The following is a 27,028-nucleotide window of genomic DNA, read 5'->3' on the forward strand; positions in this document are numbered from 1 at the left end:
TCAAAAATGTCTTTTTCTTTTCCCCTGAAGACTGACACTTGCTAAGAGTTTTCCCGCAAATAAAATCTTTCATCCACTTCTAAAAAACAAAGTGAAAAAGATGTCAGCCGCCGTCTCGTCTCAGATCAAACTCATTTATTTGATATTCTCAACCATCAAGACGCATGCTTTCCTGTCACGCTTGCTTCAGACATTTTGCCAGGCAACGGACATCCTGCGTGTCTTTTTTTTTCTTTTTTTTGACCCATTCATAACATAATTATTGCACACTCCAATCAGCGGTGCTCTTGCCTCAATTTTGTTTGTACTTCATCTCACTGAGCTTGTTTTGTAAGCGCATGAATGAAATTATTTAAAGTCGGGAGCTATGTTATAGACCAAAAAAAAAAGCTCACGGAATGGATCTGTATTCCAGGCTAGATACGTTTCTATGATGGTTGCTATGGCAACACATGAAGGTCACAATGGTCCAACATGGCACTCCACCAAACGAATAACTTGAACCAGAATCTCATAAGTACCTGCTTGTTAATTTGGCCGTTATTTGTACGTATTTTATCCAAGGAGGACTTGATTTTGTTTTCCTAGAATTATTTGGCCTATTAGTCATTTGTTCCCGAAAGTCTTCAGTTAATGTCACCTTTACTTAATAAGATCAATACTCGTCATGATAAGTGGTTTTGAGTCACGCACTACGTTCTGATTAACAATAAATAATCCCCCATCCAGAACAAGTTCTTAAATCCAAGGTGACCCGTGAAGTGTGTTAAAACGCAACTCCAAATGCAACGTCCGGACACGCCTTTAAATCTTGTGCAGTCTCGCAAAGTAGAAATGGACTCGAGATATCCCTCTGATTATGGCATTCACATTTATTCCTTTGAACAATCTACTACATCATCACTTGTGTTCTCCATTCCAATCGTAAGCAAAACATAAACATGATGAGCCATTTGCAAAGTGCATTTTATTTTACGTTGCCTTGATTACATGCCTCTACATTCAAAGATAAGCCAGTATCATATAGGATCCAACTGTTAAAGATTAAAATCGATTTTCCCTCAATCTAAGAGAAACAATCTCAGAGATAGTTGCGTTGGATATTCTGTACATACAGGAACAACTCTGGAATGGGATGATTGTTCCTGCAACTGTCTTTAGGTTGAACCAACTCGTTGGTAAAAATACAAAAAGGAAGTTGTCGAAGTAGACGATAGCCTTCAGTCGCGTCCTGGGGCGAGCGGAACTCTTTTTCTTGGATATAGCAGATGGTGTCGCTCGGCTTGGACGGCGCTTTTATGCAGGAGAGACGGAGCTGGAAGAAACGGACGAGGCCTCGGTTTTGGAGGCGCTGGTAGAAGCGCCCTCCTCCTCTTCGAAGGGATTCTTCCCGCAGCACAAGGTGGTGATCATGCAGTGGCGGAACTGCTTGTTCATGCAGATGTAGATCATTGGGTTGTAGATGGACGAGCTCTTGGCAAAGAAAGCCGGGATGGTCATGAAGACCGGTCCGAACTCGGAGCCCTGGTGAGTGAAGATCCACCAGGCCACGCTGGCGTAGGGCAACCAGCACACCAGGAAAGCGATCACCATGAGCACAACCATGCGGGTGACCTCCCTCTCAGCCCTCTGGGTGGTCTCGGACTCCTGCTGAGCGGCGGCGGCCTCTTTGACGGCGCAGAGCAGGCGGCCGTAGCAGAAGAACACCACGATCAGAGGAGTGAGGAAGTGGCAGACGAACATGTAGACCACGAAGGACTCGTTGTTGAAACCCTCCGCCCGCGTGTAATAGTCGACCCCGCACGAGCACTGCATGCCCTCTGGGATGTAACGGGACCACCCGACCAGGGGGGGCACGGCGCAAGCGCAAGCCATGAGCCAGGTGAAGGCCAGTCCCATGATGGCGTGGTTCTCTCCAAAGCGGAAGTTGCTGATGGGCTTGCAGACCACCACCCACCTCTCAATCGCCAAAACCACCAGGGACCAGAGCGCGATCTCACCACCCAGGGTGGCGAAGAACCCTTCCAGATTGCAGCCCAGACGTCCGAGCACAAAGTAGCCGTGCATGGAGGTGTACATGGTGGTGGTGAAGCCTCCGAACACCATGAAGAGGTTGGCCACGGCCAGATTCAGCAGGATGTAGTTTAGAGGGGTCCGCAGCTTCTTGTGTTCGATGGTGACGTAGAGGGTGAGGAAGTTGATGGGGAAGCCGAGCAGGATGAGCAAGAACATGTAAGCGCTCAGAGCGGCGTAGGCTGCCGGGTTGACAAGGTAGTACTGCGGGTATTCATAAGGACTCCGGACAATGCCGGTGGTGTTGATCATGGGGATATAGAAGTAAGGTCCCTCTGTGCCGTTCATGGTTGCGGTTGGCGCTTGCCTTCAGCCCCTCGCTGTTCTTTGTTCTGGCGGTTCAGGAACGTGATGGAGAGGGACCTTGCGACAATTGGACCCCGGTGGCCACACTCAGCCTTTTAAAAGGCACACTTTGGATTATCACTTTCCAAATCCGTCAGCACAAAGTGATTTAGGCCACGTTTAATATCTAATCCAGCCGTCACTGCAAACAGAACTGACCACTCATCAATATATTAAAGTATTACACTTGCGTGTTCTTGCCGTCGAGATGAAATTTCTTTACACGCGCTCTCTTGTTTGGTTTCTGTCGCTTACCCGTCCTCAAGTCAATATTTGTTGTTTGGATGCTCAAACTTTGAATTGTTGGATCCACTTTCACTTTCAGATCAAACGAATCAATTTCTATTGCGTCAAGCTCCGCAGAGCCAATTCACGATATTTAACCATAAACAGAAAAATACGGTGGAATCTCGGTTTTCGTGATTAATCCCCTTCAGAAAGTCTAACTAAAATTGAATTGTAAAACAGCCTAAAAAATATTTCCCAATAATAAAAATCCAGTGATTCATTCCAGAGTCTGAAAAACACACAATATTCACAATATAGTTGAAGCAAACAAAGTGGAAAACCACTTTTACCTTTTCGTGAAGATTTTTGATGAGCAGAGACAAAGCAGCCATTTTGCTAAGATTTCTTTTTCGGACTCTATCGTGCTCCTCGCCTTCTTTTATTGAAACTTTCTGTCATATTGTGTAGAACGGGTTGAACTGATGGCAAGGCGCCTTCCACAATTCAGGCTTTTATGAACATCTCAAGGTAAGAAAGCCGACCGGGTCTGCTCGGCATCACTCTGGCAAGTTGGGGCGACATTGCGTAATGCATTCCCGTTAAAAGTCCGACCCATCGCACAGGCACAATGCGACCAAATACAACTTGGAATGGAACAACGCAAAACGCACATTTGGCACGGAAAACTGACATCTTTTATAGCAAGGTAAGTTTTGAGCTTTCAGATACATTTTGTACAATGTGAATGTAACATTGTACAACACCACTATTTAGGAAACTATAAAACCTCAGCGTGACAGTCAAGGAAGAAGTGTGTTGCTACAGAGTGAAGTGAGAATAAAGGAGGGAGTGTTTTGAAAGGCTTCCTTGCAACCATTTCACTTGATGTGCTTGACACGCTACGTATGATATATCACATATAGGTTTAGGGTTAAGCGTTAGGGTTAGGGTTAGGGTTAGGGTTATGTTTAGTGGTCAGGGTTAGTGGTTAGGGGTTAGGGGTTATATATAGGGTTAGAGTTCGGGTTTAGGCTTAGGGCTAGGGCTTGGGTTAGGGTTAGGGTTAGGGGTAGGGTTAGCATTAGAAGTTGGGGTTGGAGTAGGGGTAGGGGTAAGGTTAAGGTAAGGGTTTAGGGTTAGGGGTTAGGGGTTTGGTTAGGAGGTCTATAAAAACACCAATAGTTTAAGATTTGAGGGTTAGGGTTAGGGTTTAGGCTTAGGGCTAGGGCTTGGGTTAGGGGTTAGGGTTAGGGCTTAGGGTTAGGGTTAGGGGTAGGGTTAGCATTAGAAGTTGGGGTTGGAGTAGGGGTAGGGGTAAGGTTAGGGTTTGGGTTTGGGTTAGGGCTCAGGGCTTAGGGTTAGGGGTAGGGTTAGGGTTAGGGCTTAGGGTTAGGGTTAGGTGTAGGGGTAGGGTTAGCATTAGAAGTTGGGGTTGGAGTAGGGGTAGGGGTAAGATTAGGGTTAGGGTTTAGGGTTAGGGGTTAGGGGTTTGGTTAGGAGGTCTATAAAAACACAAATAGTGTAGGATTTGAAGGGTTTAAAAATAGGGTTTATATTGAAGGTCAGTGTTCGGTTACGTTTTTAGGGTTCGGGTTCGGGGTTTGGTCAGGAGGTCTATAAAAACATCAATAGTGTAAGATTAAAACCAGGGTTGCCTGCACACCAAGCAGTGTCATTTACCATTCGACCATCACAGGTGGGTAACACACCAAGGTTTAGAATTAGGGTTTATATAAAGGTCAGTGTTAGGTTAGGTTTTTAAGGTCAGGGTTAGGGTTAGGATTTAGGGTTATGGTTAGGGGTTAGGGTTAGGTGTTAGGGTTAGGTGTTAGGGTAGGGGTTTCAGGTTAGGGGTTAGGGTTTGGGTCAGGGCTAGGGTTTTGGTTAGGGTTAGGGTTAGGGTTAGGGTTAGGGTTCGGGCTAGGGGTAGGGGTAGGGTTCGGAGTTGGGGTTGGAGTTGGGGTAAGGTTAGGGTTAGGGTTTAAGGTTAGGTTTTAGGAGTTAAGGGTTTGGTTCGGAATTCTATAAAAACATCAATAGTGTAAGATTCGAACCAGGGTTGCCTGCACACCAAGCAGTGTTATTAACCATTAGACCATCACAGCAGGGTCTGACATAAGGGTTTAGAGTTAGGGTTTATATTAAAGGTTAGTGTTAGGTTTTAAGGTCAGGGTTAGGGTAGGGTTAGGGGTTAGGGGTTAAGGGTTAGGATTAGGGGTTCGGGGTTTGGTCTATAAAAACACCAATAGTGTAAGATACGCACCAGGGTCTCCTGCACACCAAGCAGTGTCATTAACCATTCGACCATCACAGCTGGGTAACACAAAATGGGTTTAGAGATAGATTTTATATTCATGGTCAGTGTTAGGTATTAGGATAGGAATGCTATAAAAACACCAATAGAGCAGGAATCGAACCAGGGTTGCCCGCACTCCAAGTAGTGTCATTAACCATTCTACCATCACAGCTGGTCGTGCCACAATTCTTTAGGGTTAGTGGTTAGGGTTATATTTTGGTAACTCCTGAATTCTCATCCAGATTACTTTGATTCATAGTTCTGATTATTATTATCGCACAGAGATATGTAGCAGCTTTTCAAATGGGTCTATAAATATATCCTTTTATGTTCAAACAGGCTCAAGTGTCGGTCGTATGTAGAGCACAGGCTAGAAATGCAGAGCGGCGAAGCGTCTTAGCTGTTGAAGAGCTCAGCACTTTCCTAATGGGTGTTGTATTAAAGAGATTTGGGGCTTATGGATGTGTTACTCTCGCAGGCCTGTCAAGGATTTAACGTTGGACGGGGTCATTCTCACTCAGGAGCATGTTGCAATCTTCAGCCTCATTACACTTTTTCTTCTTTCTGATGCTTTTTTTTTTTACCTCTTTGACTCGTGATATGATTTTTGTCAGGGTCAGCATCAGCTTTGAAGTTACCGTACGCTGCCCTTTGGAAGCATTTTGGTCCAATGAGGGGAACACTCTTTGCTTGGGCTTTTCAATTAACAGTTTTCATTTCATAATGGGGATGGGAGATGGTAAATGTTGATTGCGCTCCTCCTAAAATATCAGAAAATGTATCAACAACACTCACTTTAACACCTCTCGACAATTGAGCATGGGGGCGGGGGTCTGTGGCGGGAAGCTGGGGCACATATACAAAGAAAGCACTCAAGCGCAAGAACACTCGTCTCATTTTAATGAAACTGGATGTGAAGACTTTGAGGAAGGTGCAGATGACGATTTTGCAAAGCAGTCACAATTGACACTATCCTCTGATGTTAAGACAGGAGATGAAATAAAATCCTGCCTTTGCTGCCCTCTAGTGTTTCTTCTCCCAGTCTTGAACAGTAGTCGTGTTCTTCCAGTTGGAGAGAATTTTAGTATGAGTATGATGTGGTGCACTTTTATACTACTGCAATCTAATATTACTGCAATGAATATTTCGTCTTTTCAGGTATTATTAAAACTGGTTATTGTTATGTTTGTCAGTGCACAGTCACCGATTTCCAGCTTTTTTCATCGTGGCTGATCAGTGAAGAGTCATCTCTCGTTTGTGATAGTTATTGGGGACCAAAACCACCTGCGAAAAGTGAAAAACTGTGAAAAATTATTCTTATTTTTTAATAGATTTACATTTATTTTACGCTATTGGGCCTTTCATAAAAAAAGTAAAATTGGGGGAGGAACACAATCTACAAAACCGGAAGTGGATGATTGTGATGGCATGTTGGCTAATAGGTACGGTGAAGTTTTTTTTTATTTTAATCCTAAAATTGGCTTGATTTAACTATAGTCGGGCAGTGTATTTTAGCCAAAAGTAAAATCCTAGTGGATTAATGCACTTTTAAGGCCTCGTTGTTGTTGTTGTTGCGCAAATCGAAAGTTACTGTCACTAACTCTCTTGTTGCGGTTTATTCAAGGTTGTCGTGTTCTTCTTCTCTCTTCGCTCTTCTTTTAAACCCACGAAGAAGAAGAATCACTGAGTATTCATGTCATTCCGGAAGTAATCATGGTTTAACTTTTGCTTTGCACAATAACATCAACGAGGTGCTATGACTAAAATGACACACGGGATTCTAGTTAAGGTAAACCATTTTAATACGAACAATTTAACATTTTATTTGCTGATGTTTCATCGTCCTTGTGTAGAGCAAACTGTTTGCTGGGTACGGATGCGCTAGAGGAACGCCCAATCAGCTCGTGCTCTCATTGGTCAATCTCACGGCCGGGAGCCAATCACGCGCCTTTGTATGAGTGCCTGTCGGTGTACACTAAGCCGCCACAAATCAATTCATCTCCGAAACGATGCGTGTTTCCGCAATATGACTGTATTATTTCACTCGTTTATTTATTTATTTATTTATCTCTCAATATTTTTGGGGAAAAAAAGAAAAGTGAAGTGCAAAGTGGCGAGGGACAGTATTTGTGTATTCCATCATTGGTTTGACTGTCACTATTTTCTTATGTTGGGCACATGCAACAAAACTTTCATGATCCCCACTGGGTTTTCAATACAACATTTGCATATGAAGATGAGTGAAGTTTGCAGAGGACAAATGAGTGGGAGGAGTGTGATGCTTTCTCGCTGAGGACCGGTAGAGAGGAGGGAACACTGCAACCAGGACATGGCACATTCCACACTATCAGCACCCACATTACACTTCACACACTGTTTTACATCATCAGAACAAAAATAACAGCAGCTGGTGTCGAGGTTGTCAATGCATTCCTTCCCTTTGGATAGGTGTCATTGGTCATCCTTCCCTCGTTATGCATTGGCAGTCCTGTGAATGAACACGAGCAAAAAAAAAACGCCTCCTCCGGCGTAGTTTTATATAAAATGGTGGATGGTGAAAGTCTTGACTGCATCATGTACCTGCAGCGTCTATGCCAGCAGTGGGAGCTGTTTACTGACATACAGCAACACTCATGCTGTATCCGTATTGATTCCACGAGATTCTACTGTTCATCTGATGATTAAATGGGGGGCTCTTTTCCAGGCCAGCGGCTTTTCAAGATAGCCTCTTATGTCGCAGCAAAAGCTACACTTTGCTCCGTGTCACTTCCTGTTGTGTCACAGCCCATGCAAAGCAGTATCTTGTCTTCTTTTTTTCATTGCTACCCTTATGGATGAAGTTTTGTCAGTCTAAAATGCTGCTCATGCCATCATTCCCCATAAAAATAACACCTACTCTGGACACCGTTTAACTCAGAAAATGTTAAAATCACCCTTTGGGAGTTAAATGTACACACAAAAATGGAACTCGAAAATTTTCAGAATTTTACTGATTTAAAAAAATGTGGTAGATAGACATTCACACATTTTACTTGTACATACAGGACCGTTAACTGTTGATATTTTCTTAATGGCTTGCTGGAAATCAATTTTGCATGTCCTCTCCCCCTAACCTCATTTTATTTTATTGTTTTAATTTGTAATGGCCGCGACACCCAAATTGCTTTCTTCTGTCTTCACCATTCAATCCATTGACCTGTCTTAATCTTGCCGCTACCTTTCTCATCATGATGGTCTTTCAAGTTCAAACTCACTTACGCAGCCGCACACGCGCGCACCACAATTTGTGCTTGTTTTCTTTCAGACTCCTCGAGGCTTTTCTTCACGAGAATCGCAAAGAAATTAGCCGTCTTTGACATGATTCAACATCTTTCTGGTTGCTACGGTGATAAATCCACTGTGCAAGTGTAGATGGCTGAACTCCTGTCAAGTGTGTGGAGAGTCATGTCCTCAGTTTAAACCGCACACACGCATGCACACCTCCCACACACTCATCTGCACATGATCGCACAACAACCGCTTCAGATTCACACATATTCATCAGCCACTTTTCAGAACTGCTTTTTATCAGATCTCATCATTCATATGTTAAACAGCCACACAACTCGAGGGACTTCAAACAAGAGCGTGACGACGAGAGCGGAGCACAACAAACACCTTCGTTAGATCTGACCCCTTTGTGCTGCCTTTTTTTTTCCCGACAATGCTTTCTCTTTAGGAGCATTGTACAGCATGTTGACAGGAACACGCCGCGGTTAAGATACAAACTTGAAGTCTGAGCACATGTGAGCGGGTTCAATCCAGTGAGTCTGATTGCAGAGGTATAACCAAGCTGACCTTGAAAGATGAGCCAGACTCAGCTGGATGGATCTGAAACGGGTCCAGCGTCACCAACTGGAGCTGATTCTGATCCCAAATCATCTCCAAAACAGACACAAGCACACAGCAGCCCAGGCGGACAAACATATTGAAAATTCATAGCGAAAAAAAAAAAGCTTCATAAATACTGAATTATTTTTCAGTATTTTTCTTTTAATATTTTTAACATTAGTTTTTTTTTGTTTTTTTGTTCTTGTTTTCTCATTTTTGGAGACTTGTGTCAACCCGTTTTTCATGAAAAATGTAAACTGGAGGTTTATTGACTTTTTTTTTTTTTTTTTTAATAATTTTTGGGGTTGACGTGCATTTCAATAGGCATCATTTATACGCAGATTTTTTCTGGCCTGGTCCCTTTCCCCTGCAAATAATTTTATTCCACTGTATGGTGTTAAGTTGTAATATCACGATTAACCACTAGATGGAAGTCATGGCTGGTATTATACATAGTAGGCCTAAAATGTCTTTGCAATATTAGGATCATTTTACGATTAGTGATACAAAGTTAACCATGGAGGACTTTTCAAGGATGTCATTTACAAAACAGTAGCGTACCAACTACTGTGAAGGTCGCGCACAAAAACCATCTGAACACATGACACGCCTCCCAATGAGATTAATACAGGGTGATTAGTGTCATTGTTAGGAGTGATTGTTGTGGTTCCGAAACAGCGACATTGTGCCTGCGTCCAAATGTGTATGGCAATAAAGCAACTGCAATTGGAGGATCCTTAAAATGTACTTCTCAAAGTAATATACAAATAAATGTATCAATGATGAATAAGTTTGAAACTGCCCAGTTCATTGAAATCACATTAATATTCAAGTTGCGTGTCCAGCACGGCAACAACAATAATCTCCTCCGCTAAAGTCCGAACCGAAATTCCTGTCGTCATGAGTGCCGTGACGAAGACGAACTTTTCACATTCCAGTTCATTCGTCGCGCGTTTCTTTTGATATGCTTTGGTGGACCGCTGACTTTGGAGGACATTCATCACGGGTTTTATGATGTGGCGCGACTGTTGGGAAGTGGGCGACGATGAAAACCGGGGTTGAGTTTCCGTAACGTGCCTCAGAATTAACACAATTTCCAATTAAGCTTTCGTTTCCTTAATGAGACGGAGGTATGCAGAGACAGATCAGCAGATGATGGATTAGGCTCCTGACGAGTGAGAACAGGCTCGGATGGCTCACTGCTCCATCTGCTCGGCAACCTGATTCCACTCCTTGTGGTACAGATATGTTTTATTTTTTTGTTTTTTTTCTAACGCATATACAGATTGTGATCAACTCAATTCTCGACGTTTTGCGGATTTACAAGGAGAACATCTACTGAACAAACTTCAGTAAAACTCCTGGAAAATTTGAGCAATGCCAGCACTTTTATTAACCAAATAATTTACAGTTTTTTTTTTTTTTTTTGTTATTATGATCTCATTTTTTGAATGCTCAGACAGGTGAACAATTCGAGAGAACATTAGTTTAAACCTCCGCCCTCTCAAATGCACCACCTGCCACCCCAGGCTAAGAAAGACGAAGATCTCTAGAGCCGTCACCGAGACAATTTATGCATCATGTTCCCATTCGCGTAATAAAAGCAACTACAAATGAAGAAATATGCAATATAATGTGATGTACATAAAACTAAAGATAACACGTAAAAAAAAAAAAAAAAAGAAATATAAATATATCATTCAATATATAAAACACAAATATTTAAAATATTATTCCCCCAAAAAATTTAGTCATGATTTTAAATACTTGCATGAAAACTGGTACAAGTCAATCTGGAGCGTTTTGTTTTGGAATTAATTGCACATTCGCTGGCATTTCTTTCCTCGTGTATTATGTATATGCAATCTCGCGCTGCCTGCTGAGCCCTGTTGCGACCATTTCCTGTTGCATGAACACGGATGGAAGACGCCTTGTTTCACCCCAAACACAAACGCGCCCGCCTGGAAATAGTAGTCATCCGTCCTTTGACTGAAAGTGTTTTTCAATCATTAATTCATGCTGCAGGTAAACACATCTCAATGTGTCTTGAAAGAATCCCGAGTCGCACACAGCCAAAATAAAAAGCATTTTGTCCATTCAGCAGCTGCATCTAATGGGATCTGAAATGTTTTTGTTTTTTTTATGTTAAATAGATTGATTTTGTTTGACCTCGATCCGCCATCTTATTGTTAGTGTCAAATAAGTGGAATAAATAGCAAGCACAGTAGAATCCGAGAAGGCCTCACTGTAACCAACTCGTGATCTGATTGGCTATCGCAACTGTCTATCAATTGTAAAAGAGACGCAGAAAAGACGCCCGCACGATTGTATCTGAAGGCCTCGGACGAATCGTGCGTGCCGCTGGTATTATGAAATCTGCCTGGCAACACGAGCTAGCTGAATTCTGATTGGATAAAAATTCTAACCTAAAAATTCAACATTAGGATAGAATATGGCATCAATGTGAATAATCTGATCATGATTTCTTAATCATGTTAGGCCAACAGAAAAGGCCTTGAAGGCCTTGACCGTCCGCCACTGCTTAAATGTAAGCACATATTTGTGCTACTTTAAGTTCACCCTACTCAGCTGCTTAATGAGCAGCCCAGATTCGATCATTCCTCTTTAATTATGAGGCCAAAAATACGACGGCCTCTCGACAATCTCAGCAAAGCTGGGGACACATCTGCATCGCCCAGTTGCTAAAATAAACGTCATCCGGCAAATGTGGTTGAATGGTGGGGAGGGCCGTCACCTCTTCTCGTTTCACTCTGATCATTCTTCTGCTCCGAGATTTTATTTCTCTCTGTGCTCAGGTGGTGCAACCCCAACCCACAGCTCTGCTCTTCATTCATGAAAAGAGAAATTGAACATTTAGGTTTTCTAACCAAATGACTTTTTCATATGTCACTATGAAAAAAAAAAGTTTTTCGATTTGGTGAAAGTAAAAAGTAGAAGGTAACTGAAGTGTTATGTAACAAGAGATCAGTGGTCCCCAACCAGCGGGTCACGGCCCGCTACCGGTCCCACGGGCCACTTTGGATCTTTTTAAAGTTGTACCTGTATGCATGGAAACAAAACAATTTGAAAGCACAGGGTAGTACTTTGGCTGTGAAATTAGCCTCTGATAAAACAAAAATCTACAAAATACAAAAAAAAAAATAATCATAATTTCTATCTTAACAGCTTTCAACGTGCGTTTCACTTCCCTCCTTTGAACTGTAAGCATGTCGGACAAATATTCATTTGGCCTTTCTCGCACTGCAGAAATGAGAAATGTCTTTTTTCTATTTTTTTTTTTCTTAAATGAGTCCACATTTTGAGTTGTGCTGTCATAAGAAGTCTGAAATTCTTACTGCAATGTAGCCTACAGCCACTCTTGCAGACCAAACAATTTGAGTCACGTCTACAGAAGCTATCATGGAAGCGCCGACAAATATTTTGAATGCTCTTCTGTGTTTATTTTTTTAAAATGACAGCACATGAAAATGCTCTCAGACAAAAAGGGCTTGGAGAGCAGGCGGTTTCCATCCGATTTATTCGATGTGATGTCATTCAGTGTCTTATCTGATTACTTGCGCCCAAAGTGGATGAGGCAGATACAGGCGTCCTTGGGGGAGATGCACACTCATGATGTGTTCTGGTTCTGTCCATCCTCTGACCACAGGTGAGCGGATGCATCGACTGGGGCCGAAGCTTAAAGGCAGCCGGCTTACGAGTTGGGAGAAGCATCGGCATTAACGTTGCCAAAAACGATGACACAAATCAAGTTTCCTTGAAATGGAGAGTGTTGGACAATTAGCGCACTTCACGTCAAGTTCAATAGTTTGGAACACCAGGGAGACAAGAGTGATTTGTAGATTTGTTGTTGGAATCAAATTATTCGGTCAGGACTAACCGTTGTGTAATCATCTTCATATAGATTGTTGTGGTAATTAATTCGGGCATGCGTCTCATGCGCGTGCCTCCTTCAGACAAGAGGAGTCCTTGAAAATGATTAATTCTGCCGAGTTCTAAGTACACCGTTTTGATTTTTAGCCCCCCCATGAGTTCACAGAGGGTGACATTTCCAGATGAAGCATACACGGAAATGGACAGGTAATTGGAAAAGGGACACTGGGACATCAGCACTCTATCACCACGTTGGATAGAGTTGTAAACATTCACACTTGTGTGGCACGATATTGCGCTACCTGGAAATGGATGTTTCATCTCTAAAAAAAAAAAAAAAAAAAAAAAAAGTGTTAGCCAGAAAAGCATTCACTTCAACAGCAAAATGTGTTTTCTCCCAGAGGAAATAAGTATTGTACACCTTTGTTGTTGTGTTAGGTGTATTTTCTGATAACGAGATGGCAGCTCTTTCACAGTCTTGGACAGCGGTGTGAATTGTACCTGCTTTTAGCCCAACCGACGAGTCGTGGCTTGTGATTACAATCACATTAAATGTTTCCATTTGACTTTCATTATGCTTAAACCTAGGGACAATTTAGAGCAGCGGAGTGCAAACTTTTTGATGGGCGGGCCACAATGGGTTCTAAAATTTGACAGAGGGGCCGGACCAGGAGCAGATGGATGGAGTGTTTTGGTCACCTCACCTCATCAGAGAAAAAAATACTTTAATTTAATTTGAAATGAAAGTGAACAAAAGCATTACAACAATATATGTCTTTGAAAAACCACAGTATTTAGAAAATAAAACATGAACAAGGTTTATTCATTGAATTTTTTTTCAAGTTGGGCGGGCCTGATTAAAACGTTTAACGGGCCGCATGTGGCCCCCGGGCCGTAGTTTGCCCACGCCTGATTTAAGAGTGTTCAATCCATTTCCCATGCATGTTTTTGGAATGCGGGAGGAAACCGGAGTACCCGCGGAAAACCCACATGGGCACGGGGAGAACACGCAAACTCCACACAGGAAGTTCAGAACCCGAATCGAAACCTGCACGTCCGTATTGTGAGGCCATCGTCCGAACACGTCGCCCACGTGCCGCCTTCACAAGGGTCGATACGTTCAAAGAGACAAGGAGGCACAACAAGACAACGACACGAGTGCCTGGAGAGAGCTGATTGCTTGGCACGGAGGGAGCAGAGCTGACGAGAACAGGTGGCGACAACGACAGGGGACACAGAGAAACAAACCAAAACTGAATCCCAACAGAAAAGTGAAACGATCTGTTCTCATGTTCACCAAAAGACGAACAACACAGATGCTGTGTGTATTTAATTTCTTAAATTTTTGGGGGATTGTGTTGCCATGCGTGGGGCATCTAAGGCCTAACTGTCACAGTTGGGGATGAGATAAGTGCTCGCTGCATCGCAGACGTGGTAGCCAGGTGAAATCAAAGGTCATGGAGCATGACGCCGATGCTAATCAAGACTACACATCACTGTCGGCCTCATTATCATCCTCCTCCATTGACCTCATCTTGCACCGCTCCCGGCGCACAATGGCTCATTAGTCTCTTGGACTCACAGCGCCGAAAATGAATCATGGCCTTAGTTCATGTTTGATGTACATTTATAAAAAGTTGGAGATATTACGCTTTTGGGCGAAACTTCAAGATCAACTTAAACTGCACTGTAATCTTTGCAGGTGAGCTTCATGCGACCTCTAAATTTTGGACTAGTCAATTTTTTCACTGATTTATGCACAGGCAACGTGATGGATGGGTTTGAAGTTTATTTTCTTTCGACAATCGTAAACAGAAAAATCTCTGAGAATCAGCTTCAGCTGTCACTCCAGCCTTCGTCAGGGATGTCACCGCTTCCTTGCGTGACGTGTCTTCTAGAAAACGTCCATTTCTGATTTAAAAATGCGTTGATGAGCAGGGTTATTATAGTTTAAAGATAAAGATGTCCTTTAATAGTCACACATTGGGGAAATTTGAGAATTTAATTAATTAAAATTAAAATTAATTTATTTTGTTTTGAGTTTTGTTTTTTAAATTTAGTTCGTTTTAATCAGTTTTTAGGGCGGGTTTGTGAGTTTTTATTAGTTTTAGTTTTTTTCAAAAACACAAGTTTTAGTATTAGTTTTTGTTTGAAAAAAAAAGTGTTTTCCACGTTTTCAAGATTTATAAAAAAAAAAAAAATTGACATGGTCAGTATTGTGCAATGAAAATTCAACAGAAATATTATTTTAGAACATTTTGATAATATAGAGTACAGTTTATGGTTTTTACAGTCCACAGACTTTGAATCACAATAAGTGTCGTGCATACCGCTTCTAAAGTTCGATGCAGGCATGTATGCTCCGCCCTAATTTAATAAAGCTCGGTGCCTTGTTAGCCAATTTGCCAACTTCAAAAGTTGTTTTGTGGGTTGAATTACTGTTAAGAAATATTAAACCTGGTGTGCCATCTTTCTATATTGTATTTTTTTTTTTTCATGTATTTTTTTTTTTTGAGCAAATTCATTTTCTGGCTCGTTTTTATTGGCTGCTGCTTTATGACGTCAAGAGGACTACAATTCCCAGACACTCTCCTCTTCCAGGAAACGGCCGTGCCGTTAATATCAAATGAAATACTTTTAAACGTCAATCCCAACGGCTCGTGTATTGAGTTTTAGTAAGTTTTTGATTTTCTAAATCATTTGCCTTTATTTTATTTTGTTTATGAAAATGTTCTTTCAATTTTAGTTTTAGTTATTTTATTAGTTTTCATTTATCACCTTATTCAATTAGCCAAACATGCCCACGCATGACAAAAGTCTGCCTCCGCTGTTTGACTTGTGGTGTGCATGTGATGTGGTATGCTTTGGATCATGAGCCAATGCTGTCCTTTTTCATGCTTGTGTTCTCCACACTGACGCTAACAAGTGCTTGGATATGAGTAATTTATCTCGATGGAGCTAGCGACCACGCGCAATCAGCAGTCACACAGCTGCAGCCCTTTGAAAGTCATGACTGTAGACTTGCAGCTGACACATTTGTTGCTCTCAGACAAAAAAAAAAAAAACAACAAGCAAAGAGAGAAAGATAAAGCCGCAGCTACCCAGGGCAAAGATGGTCCTCATTAGATCAGTGGTGTCAAATGTACGGCCTGTGGGCCTGAACCGGCCCGCCTGGATCCAATCCGGCCCATGGGCACAGATGATATTTTTCAATAAATGTACCTGTTGTTGCTTGTTTTGTCCACTGGGTGCACAAAATGAAGGCCACTTGCCGCTTAAATGACATCCGCTACTCCGGATTTGACACCCGAAACTGATGAACTTAAAGCTAAAAAATGCTAAGATTTAAAATCATTCCCACTTTAGTTTGGATTTTGCAAAGAGACAGTTGAGGTTGTCAAGATTTCCAGCGGTCACTTAGGTAAATTTCAAATGATTTCTAGAGCTGTTTTATAAACGGCACATACACTTCTGTATACATACATAGTAGAGCTACTCTAATCTGTAAATTGCACATGTGCAAATGAACAAACTGATTCATATTAATGTTTAAAAATAAATAAAAAGTTATGCATATGATTTGCAGCAATTTAATAATCTATGAACGTGAGCATTTTCCAACTATACGGTATTTGTAATTGCTTGCATCAAAACAATGAGAAATTGTAGTACTCTTTTATTTATAGTTTATTAAGCCACAACTGTATTGGTCCGGCCAATTTGAGATTCAAATGGGGTGAATGTGGGCCGCAAACTAAAATGAGTTTGACACCTTTGCTCGAAATCCAATGCAGGAGGACTGATATCCCCTTTGCTCACAAAGTCAAAATCAGTGGTCTTTGTTGTGTTGCTTTTTTTATGCTTCAAACACCTCAATCAAAGAGTTTTTTTTCTGGATTTTTACAGATTTTCTACAGAATATTGTGTTCTAAATATATAAAAACATGGAGCTATGACACAAAAAAAAAAAAAAAAAATGGCTACGACGTATAAATACGTCTTTGGGAGGCGGGAACTTCAATTTTGAAAACATGTATATAAAGGTTTTAGGGATTGAATGAGTTAAATGACTGCGATATACCATATAATCCCTATTCTATAATTTCTGGATAAAATCTGATGGTGAAGTCGGTGGTGAGGAAATGACTTAAACAACTACGCTGCAGCACTACGTCTTAAAACAAATCAGCGTCATTCAATTTGATTTACCCGTACACGTTCATCTATTGAGCGTTTTTACTTCTCATTGTTTTTAGGTTACCTATGACTGATACGCTCCTGCCTGATGCCTGCCTCTATTATGAAATTACAGCCTCGTCTTTCTTTACCGAAGCGAAGGGCCGTCGATTTGATTTTAACAACATTTGTGTTGCAGTCAGAAAGGATCACTTCTTTCCAATTGCTTTGCATGACAATGGTACATGTCATGTGGTTTGCAGGTATCAGAGTGCACTTTCATTGTAAGGTAATAGAGAATGTGTTTGTGTGTGGGTGGGCGTGTGTGTGTGTGTGTGCTTGGTTAGCACCGTAAGTGGTCCAAATTGAATGGATGGAGAATTGGATTTGGATTCCTAAAATAAAAACAGCCTCTTGTGAGCAACTCTGCTCTGTTGTTTTACAGGCCCAGCATCTGTAGTTTTATGAGGCCAAGCTGAGCTAAGCCCCTTGTGCCGGCTTAGCTCTCTGCATAGTGACTGGGATGTTTCGGTTTGAACTTCCAAAGCCCTGCATGCAAGTGACCTTTACGAAGCGAAGTCAATCCAAAAATGTTTTTTTCAATGATATGTTTCATTCAGGCCCACTCGTCGAAACACGCCATTCTGATTAATATTGTGGAATATGAATTAAGCAGTAAAATGCACCGGTGTCAGGGGGGGGGGGGCGGCCATTTTGTCACTTCTGTCGACTGAAAATGACATCACAGTTGCTCAGGGCGCAGCGAACGACCAATCATGGCTCAGGTTTCAGAAATCAGGTGAGCCATGATTGGTCGTTACCTGAGCAACGGTGATGTCATTTTGATTATTATGAATTATTGCAAATAATGGTTTTGGGTTGACTTCCCCTTTAATGGAGTCGGTCGGCCCCATTCACGTTATTTCCACGATCCCTGAATGAAATGTTTGTGCTTTTATCTCCAATTGACTTGACTTAGCTATTATGTTTCTAAGTGTTGTGTCTTTGCTTGTGTGGAGCACATTAAAACTTCCTTGCCTTCATTACATCACGCCAAAATTAACATAAAGCAATGTTTTTGTTTTGTAGAAATACCCCGAGACTATCCTCCATTTGATTTTCTTTTCCTCAGCACACCAGAACATAAATACGTGTGTTTTGCTGATCAGAGTGTGTGTCACTGCCATGATTGGCTGAAAGCTGATGACTCATTTGAACAGGCTTTGAGGGGCTGGCAAGATGAGGGCGGATGGGTTGGTGGTTGGAGGTGCGAAGGAGGAGGAGGAGGGGGGGGGCAGGAGGTGGGTGGCAAGACTTTAACCGTAGCCTGTAACACTTGTATATTACTATTGTTCGAACTATCTCACACACAGAGATATATGCAAATGATGACAACTTAATGTAAACACATTTCCCCAGATGTGAACGAGAGTGAGACAGAAACAGAGAGAGAGAGAGCGAGGAAAGGAGAGAGAGAGAAGAGAGAGAGAGAGAGAGAGAGAGAGAGGTAGGGGAGCCAAGGAGGGAGGGATGGAGAGAGGACTGATGACAGCCTGCAGCCCCCAGCACGGGCAGAACGCCTCGTCGTCTCCCAGACTGCAAGGAGGGAGAAAGCCGTAAAACTGCGCGCGTGTTGAGGTGCAAAGCCAGTCGGTCGGCGGCGTATAGAACGAGTCCAGTTTGAGCGAGTCGTTCCAACCCGCCGCGCCTGGCGGTCGAAGGAGTGTGCTGCCGCACTAACAGGTGAGTCTCAGCAGCATCGCGACACGCTCGGCGAGCTCAGCCTTACTCGCCTCTGCGATCACAAAGAGTACGTTGTGGCATTCTCACTCATGTGCTTATTATTTACGAGCTCGTCCTCAGTTAGGAAATGCCTGAAAGTTTTCCCAATGAGACAGGTAAATCCGTCGTCAGGTGAGAAACGAGGAGCTGTTTTTTTTTTTTTTTTTTTTTCATGAGAGTGTGAAGGCTTGTTTATCTCTTGAGTGGCATGTGAAAAAGACGACTGGGACTTGGGGGGGAAAAGCATGGCCTCCGATCGGAGTGAATCTGTGTGATATCGCGTCCCCCCCCTCGCCCCCCCCTCCCCAGTGTAAATCCATGTGTCCCTGAAAGAGCGAGTGGGTGGAGTGGGAAACGTTTGAGCAGTGGCTCGATCCGCCGCTGCTATCGCAGCCTTGTTTAGAAAGCAAAGAGGGGGGGGCATAAAGACTGTGTTGTTTTTTTTGTGTTTTTTTTTTTAATGCAGCGCTTTAGGCGGGCAAGAATATTTGAAGCGATGTGCACACACAGCGTGTGGACACAGTTGTAACGCGACAACAGTCTGACAAATCTGGACGTGTTTACATTTCAGATTTTGCCCGCTTTTTTTCCGTCAGATTAGTGTGAGCCTTTTGTCACCGAGAGAGAATAGCCGCATCCATCCTTGTTTGTTGTCGCGTTGACAAGAGGCAATCTGTGAAGTACAAGATTGCCTAATCTGCATCAGAAGGTGCGGGAAAATGTTGGCGTTCGTTCATAGGAGAGACGATGATCCAGGTGCGGTGGAATATCTTGTTTTTGTGACGGCTTGGCTAGAATTTCTTTGTCATTTGGCATCTTCAGCCACTTCTCCATGTTGGAATTCTTGTCTCGTGGGGATAGTGATTTGTGCGTAGTGGCAGCGTGTCCATGTTGGGGGCCAGAAAGAACGGCGTTCAGCGCGTGCAACTTGTAGGAGTGGGTTCTCTTTCTTTAAACTTGAATGAGGCCTTATTTTGTGTTCAAGCGGAGAGGTGGGAGGTGTAAGTAAAAAGGGTCCACATCATGAAATGAGATTTCACAAGCACACCTCATCCGGGCTTGCCCTGAATATTGCTTTTCATATTTTTGTCAGTTTGGATTGCGGATGCTGTCAACCTGTCAATCATTTTTTTTGTCATGCTGAGGAATCAGTCGCAGCTCCCAGGTGACCCCGCCACGTTTTTTTTTTAAAATCAAGCATCCATGCATCTCCGCCTTCATGCCGTCTCTTCACTTTGAGTGAGCACTACACCCCCTCCCACCTGCGCCGCATCACCGCTCTGGTCACCACAGAAACGGCTGATTCAGGAAGGGTGGGCGGGTGTCTCGGCGTTCTTGCTGCTGCGCCCCATACGGCGCTTTCGCTGTGCGCTTGCGCTCGTGCGCTGCTTTTATGTGGCCGGTATGCTGACGGCTCAGGTGGCGCAACTCAAATGTTACGCAATTATGTCAACACAACAAAAGCTATTTGTTATGTTCTCAAAGGACGTCGTGTGGTATTTGGCTGGATTACCTTGTTAATACTCGGCATATTTTGACAGATCTCAGTTGAGCTCAGTTTGTTTTTTTCACCTCGTTGAAATGATTATTGCACATTCTGACATCATCTCTCGACTTGTTTTAGCTTGTTCGGGAGTGTTCAGGTTGATTTTTCTTTCAGAGTCATCTGGTGTGTGTGTGTGTGTGTGTTTAGAGATGACACTATAGTTATTAATAATGAACGCTCCCATGACCTGGACATTTAATAATAGATACGCCATGACCTTTCGCTTATATAAGCACAAGAAATCAGAGCGCAAGGCTGGCAAATGAGAGAAATTCCGAGATTCAGTCATTAAATGTTGCAGGTTGACTGTGAACGATTTTATTCCCCCCGTCATTGCCGTTTAATCCGTGTTGTGCCATGTTAAGGATTGCTTTTGTTGCCATGGCGATGGCTGGTACAGTCACTTGAAACAGCGTATTCTTCAAGGTGTCAGAACAAGGAATGAAAGTTGTTTCCACCGCAGCCCATCCAAGCAGGACCCCGAGAGCTCGTCTTGCTGTGCCAGATTAAATTAAAATGGGAATTTGTTCTCGCCGAGGAAATTAGGCTGGAGAGAAACCCGTTCCCCACGGAGATGCTTTGGTTTAATCCCAAACCCCCCCTTGATTAGAGTCATATTGTTAATAACTTTCTGTGGAAGTGAAACAATCCACAGTTGCATTTACCTGAACGGAGCACAACGCAGTCTGTCATCTCATAAAACCAAAAGTAGTTACAGCAAAATTGGTGGGATATGTTGGTATAAATGCGAGCAGGCTGCAGAGATTTCTCCACCCCGCGGTGTTGAGCGCTGACGCAGCCCAAGACTGCAGACCCGCCACCAGAGTGCCAGAACAAAGAGCTCACACTGTCATTTCAGAGACAAACTCACCACAGATGATGACAAAGATGCCATTTTTTTCCCCCACTGCTTACCAAAGAGGTGCAGATTGGGAGAGTGTGACATGATCCGCAGGTGCACTTGTGGATTTCAGTTTTGGGTACGGGAGGGGCCTGTGGGTCTGTATCCGGAGCCACTTTGTTGTTTGGGTATCGATTGTCACACATAATACACAAAGGCCAAAAATTGTACACAAGACTACTGTTAGATTATGACTCAAGTTGAGGTAAAATGGAGTCCTTCGTGGAATTACTTGAGCTAGTAGGAGCTCAGTGAAAACTACTCAAGTACTGAGTAACAGGTGAGTAATTTCGAATTTGTTATTTTATCAGCGAACGAATATCAAGTAGACAAAAATATAAAAACAATTTAACTTTAACACAATAATACTTCAAATATTTTGAAAATAAGAAACAGTCTTAAAGTAACTGTCTTTGTTTATAAGTGTGAAAAAGCACAATGGGCTCAACAGGCAGAAATAAATGTGTAAGTATAAAATCATGTTTTTTCACAAACTCAGAGAGGCGTTCTCATAGGCTGTCAACATTTGTTCGGGGGAGGTGTGCACCTTTTCAAAGTCTGTTAGATCGGGGTGAGATCAAAGATAAAATTATTGCTGTGCTCAATATACAATGGGATATAAACACGCAAAGCCCAACTGACCAAATAACGGTAAAACGGATATAAAAGATGATTTAACAGAGCTCTGATGGTTTTCACCATGAAACATTTGGAGGACATAAATCACAAAATTTGAATTTTTAGTTGTAAAAGGCCAACAATGATATTACAACGAGTTACCGAAAATAAATCTGTTACACAGTTTATTTTGGCGAAGCCAGCAAGGGCTTCCAAGCTCGGTTTGGCTTGACCCGAGTCAATCAACTTGGGTCACTGGTGATGTGATGTATGGAACATTGTGTTAGAAACTTCGGACGGCGTTGAGGCAAGCACCGATTTGCTGCAAGTGAAATGGCATGACACCTTCTTGTGACTTGTGGCTGTAGAAGCTCCAAAATGACATAGCTGAATGGACGATTGAAGAATTTTTTGTTGATGGGATTTGAAAAAAGTTAGTCCGCCCAGCGCCTCTCATTTTGCCTGAGCTACTGCTGGTTTGTATCTAGCTGTCTATCTGTCATGATTGCAATTCAGCTCAGGTTTTATAAATCACTTTGTGCATGTCAAATTCAACCGTTTATTTATGCTCCTCTCAGAATGCGCAAAATCAATTGACTGACAACTTAACATCTTTCACAGACACGTTCCGGGTTGCACAGAGGTTGTAGATCAGCTTCCACATCCGCAAGCAAGTTGGCGTCCGGTTTTGCATGGACACACCTTGATTAAATCAAGAGTTAATAAAGGTAGTTTCCCAGTCTGGTTAGCCAACGTGACTCACTGAGCATTCGCTTGCACAATTTCGTCCAAGAATCATCTTTTTCATGAATGTCACATCATTTGTCCTCTGCATTGAAGCCATCATAGTTGAGAAGCACTCCCCTGGAGGAGAGACCCACGAGTAGCGCCCAGGATCCAGCGCCTGTTTGAAAGGTTTTGGTGGCTTGGTTTTGATTAGATTTCATGTTTTGTTTTTTTTACTTGTTAGATTTTAGTTGCCACCTGTTCTTGTCAGCACTGTTACTTGTCTATCAATCAGCTCTCTCCCGCCACTTTTTTCTTGTGCAGATGTGCCTCGTTGTCTCGTTAATCTGTCAGGATCTATTTCCTTGTTTTATCGGTTTGTTGTCATTGTGGTGCGATTTAGTGTTTTATTTGCATTCCATAGCTTTTTTAAAAAAATATATATATATATTTTTGCTTTTTTTTAACTTCTGCACTGCTATTTCGCCACAATGCTTCCTGGCATTTGGGCTTCTATTTTATTTATTCATTTTTTTGCCCCCCTCCACCGCCCAATCATGCCAAGCTACCACTGTGACAGGATATTTTAAATTGGATAAAAATATTTTCTCATATATTACATTATTACATGTTTATTACATTACAATACATACCATAAAAAAATGTGATATGAGATGTGTCCCTCTTCTCCAACACTCCTGCTTTAGTTTATGAATTTCACGTGAAGGAAAGAAATTCAACCTCCAAATTGTTTCAATTTCTGACTTGACCGAAAACTCCAACCGCCGTTTCTTTTTGTGTCACTTTTGCCTCGCTTACTTTGAAAAGTTCTTTGCTCCTATGACATTTGTGCATGAACCCCACTGCTCCTTTCCCACTCCGCCCATCTGGATCAGCCATCTGCTCCTCTCTTCTCCCATCTTATTGTGCGACCTCATCGACAGTTGAAAGTGGCCCTTTGACTGCGTTTATCGGCTGAACGGAAGAAACGGAGGTGAAGCCGAAGAAGAGCAAATGATAGCAGAGAAGTGCTGCAGCTTGGGCTCCAGATTTGATTGACTGCAGCGTTAGTTCTGTTTCATGGCAAAGTGTGTATCAGCATTTTCCGCACTATCTCTGGAGCCCCGAAAATGCTGACTGCGTCAGTGAGCAGTTTATGCACGGGGTGAGGGAGACTGCCTCCCCCTCCAAAAAAAAATAAATAAATCACAATTTGCATCCCGGGGGGAGTTGAGAGAAAGCAAAGAAAGCGAACAGTGTGGATTGATCGGCGCTCAGCCAGCCTGACAGTCGGATGTAAATATTGCGGCTGCCTCTGGCCACAATTGTTAATGGAGTTGAGCTCGTCATCTGCGGCGCTACGCCGCCCCGAGGTTGCCGACTCACTCCATCTTCAAACCGGTGACATCATTACTGGGATTCTTTGAGTGTAGGCGCCTTCATTCAAAGGCCATTGGAAATCGCCCACAGCCAAAGAACATGAAATGACACAATAAAAACCAACGTGCCACCCACACGCGTGTTACAATCGCATATGACAAATGTCAAAATGGAGCTGTGTGGTTTTTTTTTCCTTCCACACTGTCAGTCAGCACTTTCTTAAACGTCTTTTAGACGTATCGCTTTATTCGGTCGGAGATTAGATGTACTTTATACACCGTTTAGGAAATCGGGGGTGAAAGATGTGAGCAAAGATGGATGATCTTAACCCTCCCCCTGGTGGCAGCCATTATGAATTCTATCCTCGGCATGATTCATCCTGATAGCGGCATCATAGTGCCACTACAAACTATCTTGTCACTCGCTTTTTATACCTTGTTCCTTTCACGCTGATGCTTCTCTCTTAAGAGATTTATATTCGGAATACATTTGCGCTAATGGCGGCACGGTCGTCGAGCGCTTAGCGCATCAAGCTCTGGCCCTTAGATCATTTTGAAGCTCCAAAACTCGTCACAGTCACCTGTGACCTAATACAGTATGCTTGTACTCTGTTCGGTTTTGACCAAATGGAAATTTTCGGTAATCCTGCGGAATTAGCGCCTTGTTTTGCCTGTGATTTGGCAATGCTGTTTTTTGTGCCTTTGTGGTTTGGAGTTGTTGCACTTGGTGCTGAAAATGTTTTTGGGTTGGCGTTAGTTAATTTCTGCTTTTGTAAATATCTATGAGCCGCTATAAAGAGAAATCTAAATATATATGAGCCACTGTACAACTGTAGATAATCAACAACACCCACGTGAAGCCTTAAATTGTCTAATTGAGAGGCTTTTGTAGAAATAGAAAGTCCTTAAAAATATCCCCTATTTGAAATTGCAATTTATCTAGATGACGTTGATTAGTATTTTGGAGTCAGCCAGTCCTCGTTTAAGCGCCTCCAACCGGTCCAAAATGCTGCACGCTTTTTAACTGGAGCTCGGAAGACAGAGCACATAACCCCAATTTTGGCCTCTCAGGTCTGCAGACCAAAATGTGCTAGAGGTGCCGAGGACTAAGCGCAGCCTCGGGGGGGGGGCTCGTGCCTTTTCTGTTGCCGGTCCTTCCCAATGGAATGACCGCCCATTAAATGTTAGGCAAGCCCCGCCCCCTCTCTGTCCGTTTGAAGACACATTTTTATTCTTTAGTTTTCGACTCATGAGACTGTCGCTGTTTCTGCGGTTCTTCTAGTATCTATTTAATGTAAATGTGTTTTTGTGTTCTAATCACCTTCTAATTTAAATCACACCATATGGAAAGTGCTTTCGGCGGCACGGTGGTCGACTGGTTAGCACGATGACCTCACAATGCAGAGGTTGTGTGTTCGTTTCTGGCTCCGGCCTTCCTGTGTGGAGTTTGCGCGTTCTCGCTGTGCCCGTGTGGGTTTTCTGCGGGTACTCCGGTTTCCTCCCACATTCCAAAAACGTGCATGGCAGGTTGACTGGACACTCGAAATTGCCCCTAGGTATGAGTCTGAGCGCGGATGGTTGTTCATCTTTGTGTGCCCTGCGATTGGCTGGCAACCCGTTCAGGGTGTCCCCCGCCTACTGCCCGAAGACAGCTGGGATAGGCTCCAGCACCCCCTGCGACCCTCGTGAGGAGAAGCGGTACTAAAAATGGATGAACGGATGCATTGGAGCATGAAATCTATTAAGAGACTGTACCTGATTTGCACGGGTCCAATTTAAAAAAAACATTCATAGGTTCATATTTAGTCCATATCAAAAGTGACATTTTTGTCACACATCTGGTGAAGCGCGGCCTTATGTTGCCCTCGGGTCGTGCTGGTGATAAATTGTGCCCTCCCCCTCCGTCATTTAAGACTCCCCTCTCTGGTCTAGAACTTTGCCTGCAGGCTCTCGACTGTCGTGGTACTCACAGTGTATGCCAGCTTTTAGGACAGAAGGCAATGTGTTTGGAGGTTTTCCGATCCCTCCGTCTCTCCCTCTCTTGTAAAAGTCGAATTTATAAAGTCACCGTGACCTCACAAAGGCTGCCTGTTGGCCATAACTTTTGCATCTAATAGGATAAAGTGTGGAATGGATGATATTTTATACTCAAAAGGTCAGTTCACTGTGACATCATAATGTTCCACAAAACACTTGGCTGCCTTTGGCCAGAAATAAACATTTCAAACTTTCGAATGTTCCATTTGAGTCTTTCGAGGGCATAACTCACAGGTGATTTCGTTAACGAAGTTATCACTGTTTGCAATCTGTAAACTGACTTTTAAAAGTTCACGATCAAAAGCGGAGTCGTGATCAAACTGGGACCCGGTCAAATAGCAAGGTTTTTTGTTTTTTTTTTTGTCATTGATTTGTATTTGTGCTCTCCTGCCTGTCGCCCCGGACTCACCGTCTTGATGAGTTCATCCTATTTCTGGAGGTGGCGGCTCGAAAATGACCAAGACATGGCCTCCATCACTCAATAATGTGTTGGAGCAGCCAAGCACCGCTCACCCTCTGTGCACGAGAGATTCAAATCTGATGAGCGCTTCACTGGAAATTCCAAATTAAGGCCTGATCCCTTTACTTCCCCTTTAAGCTCTTATCTTTGTCTTCCCCTTCCCCATTTACTTTGTTGAGATGAAGACAAAGGGAGGAAAAACAATCCATCCATTATCTGTACCGCTTCTCCTCACGAGGGTCGCAGAGGGTGCTGAAGCCTATCCCAGCTGTCTTCGGGCAGTAGGCGGGGACACCCTGAACGGGTTGCCAGCCAATCGCAGGGCACACAGAGACGAACAACCATCCGCGCTCACACTCACACCTAGGAGGCAATTTCGAGTGTCCAATCAACCTGCCATGCATGTTTTCGGAATGTGGGAGGAAACCGGAATACCCGCAGAAAACCCACGCAGGCACGGGGAAAACATGCAAACTCCACACAGGAATGCCGGAGCCGGAATTTAACCTACGACCTCTGCACTGTGATGCCATCGTGCTAACCAGTCGGACACAGAAAAGAAAAAGAAAAAAAAATCACCCTATGAAATGGGAAGGTACTAGTTCCGCTACGTCATCACCTGGAGCCGCGTACAGGTTGTGTCGTAGACAGACATTATTGATTTGCCAAGAAGCAGCGTAGTCTTGATTCTCTGAGCTCC

At 43.1% G+C, this 27,028-nt stretch overlaps 2 protein-coding genes across 5 annotated transcripts in view; one reads left to right on the forward strand and one right to left on the reverse strand.

Moving 5' to 3' along the window:
* Positions 1-852: 852 nt before the first annotated feature.
* LOC148339496 (rhodopsin) lies at positions 853-2,464 on the reverse strand. Its single transcript, XM_088290670.1, has one exon. It carries the CDS (start codon positions 2,359-2,361, stop codon positions 1,297-1,299), a length of 1,065 nt encoding a protein of 354 aa, XP_088146796.1. The 5' UTR covers positions 2,362-2,464; the 3' UTR covers positions 853-1,296.
* A 15,761-nt stretch (positions 2,465-18,225) lies between these two features.
* The window catches only part of LOC148339497 (prickle-like protein 2), a 33,214-nt gene continuing 24,411 nt past the window's right edge, over positions 18,226-27,028 (forward strand). The window contains exon 1 of one of the 4 annotated variants that reach the window (XM_088291587.1): positions 18,226-18,622. Coding sequence is in view for 1 of the 4 variants with exons in the window: in XM_088291586.1 (XP_088147712.1) it covers positions 19,409-19,417 (9 nt within the window). In the remaining 3 variants the exon portion in view is untranslated. Of the gene's footprint in view, positions 18,623-18,680; positions 18,794-19,160; positions 19,418-21,243; positions 21,389-27,028 lie in introns of those variants that run through there. The other 3 variants (XM_088291589.1, XM_088291586.1, XM_088291588.1) reach the window with 3 other exon arrangements.

Source organism: Idiotropiscis lumnitzeri, chromosome 3, assembly GCF_059441095.1.
Source record: "Idiotropiscis lumnitzeri isolate Australia: NSW breed Sydney's pygmy pipehorse chromosome 3, RoL_Ilum_1.0, whole genome shotgun sequence".
Taxonomy (NCBI): Eukaryota; Metazoa; Chordata; class Actinopteri; order Syngnathiformes; family Syngnathidae; genus Idiotropiscis; species Idiotropiscis lumnitzeri.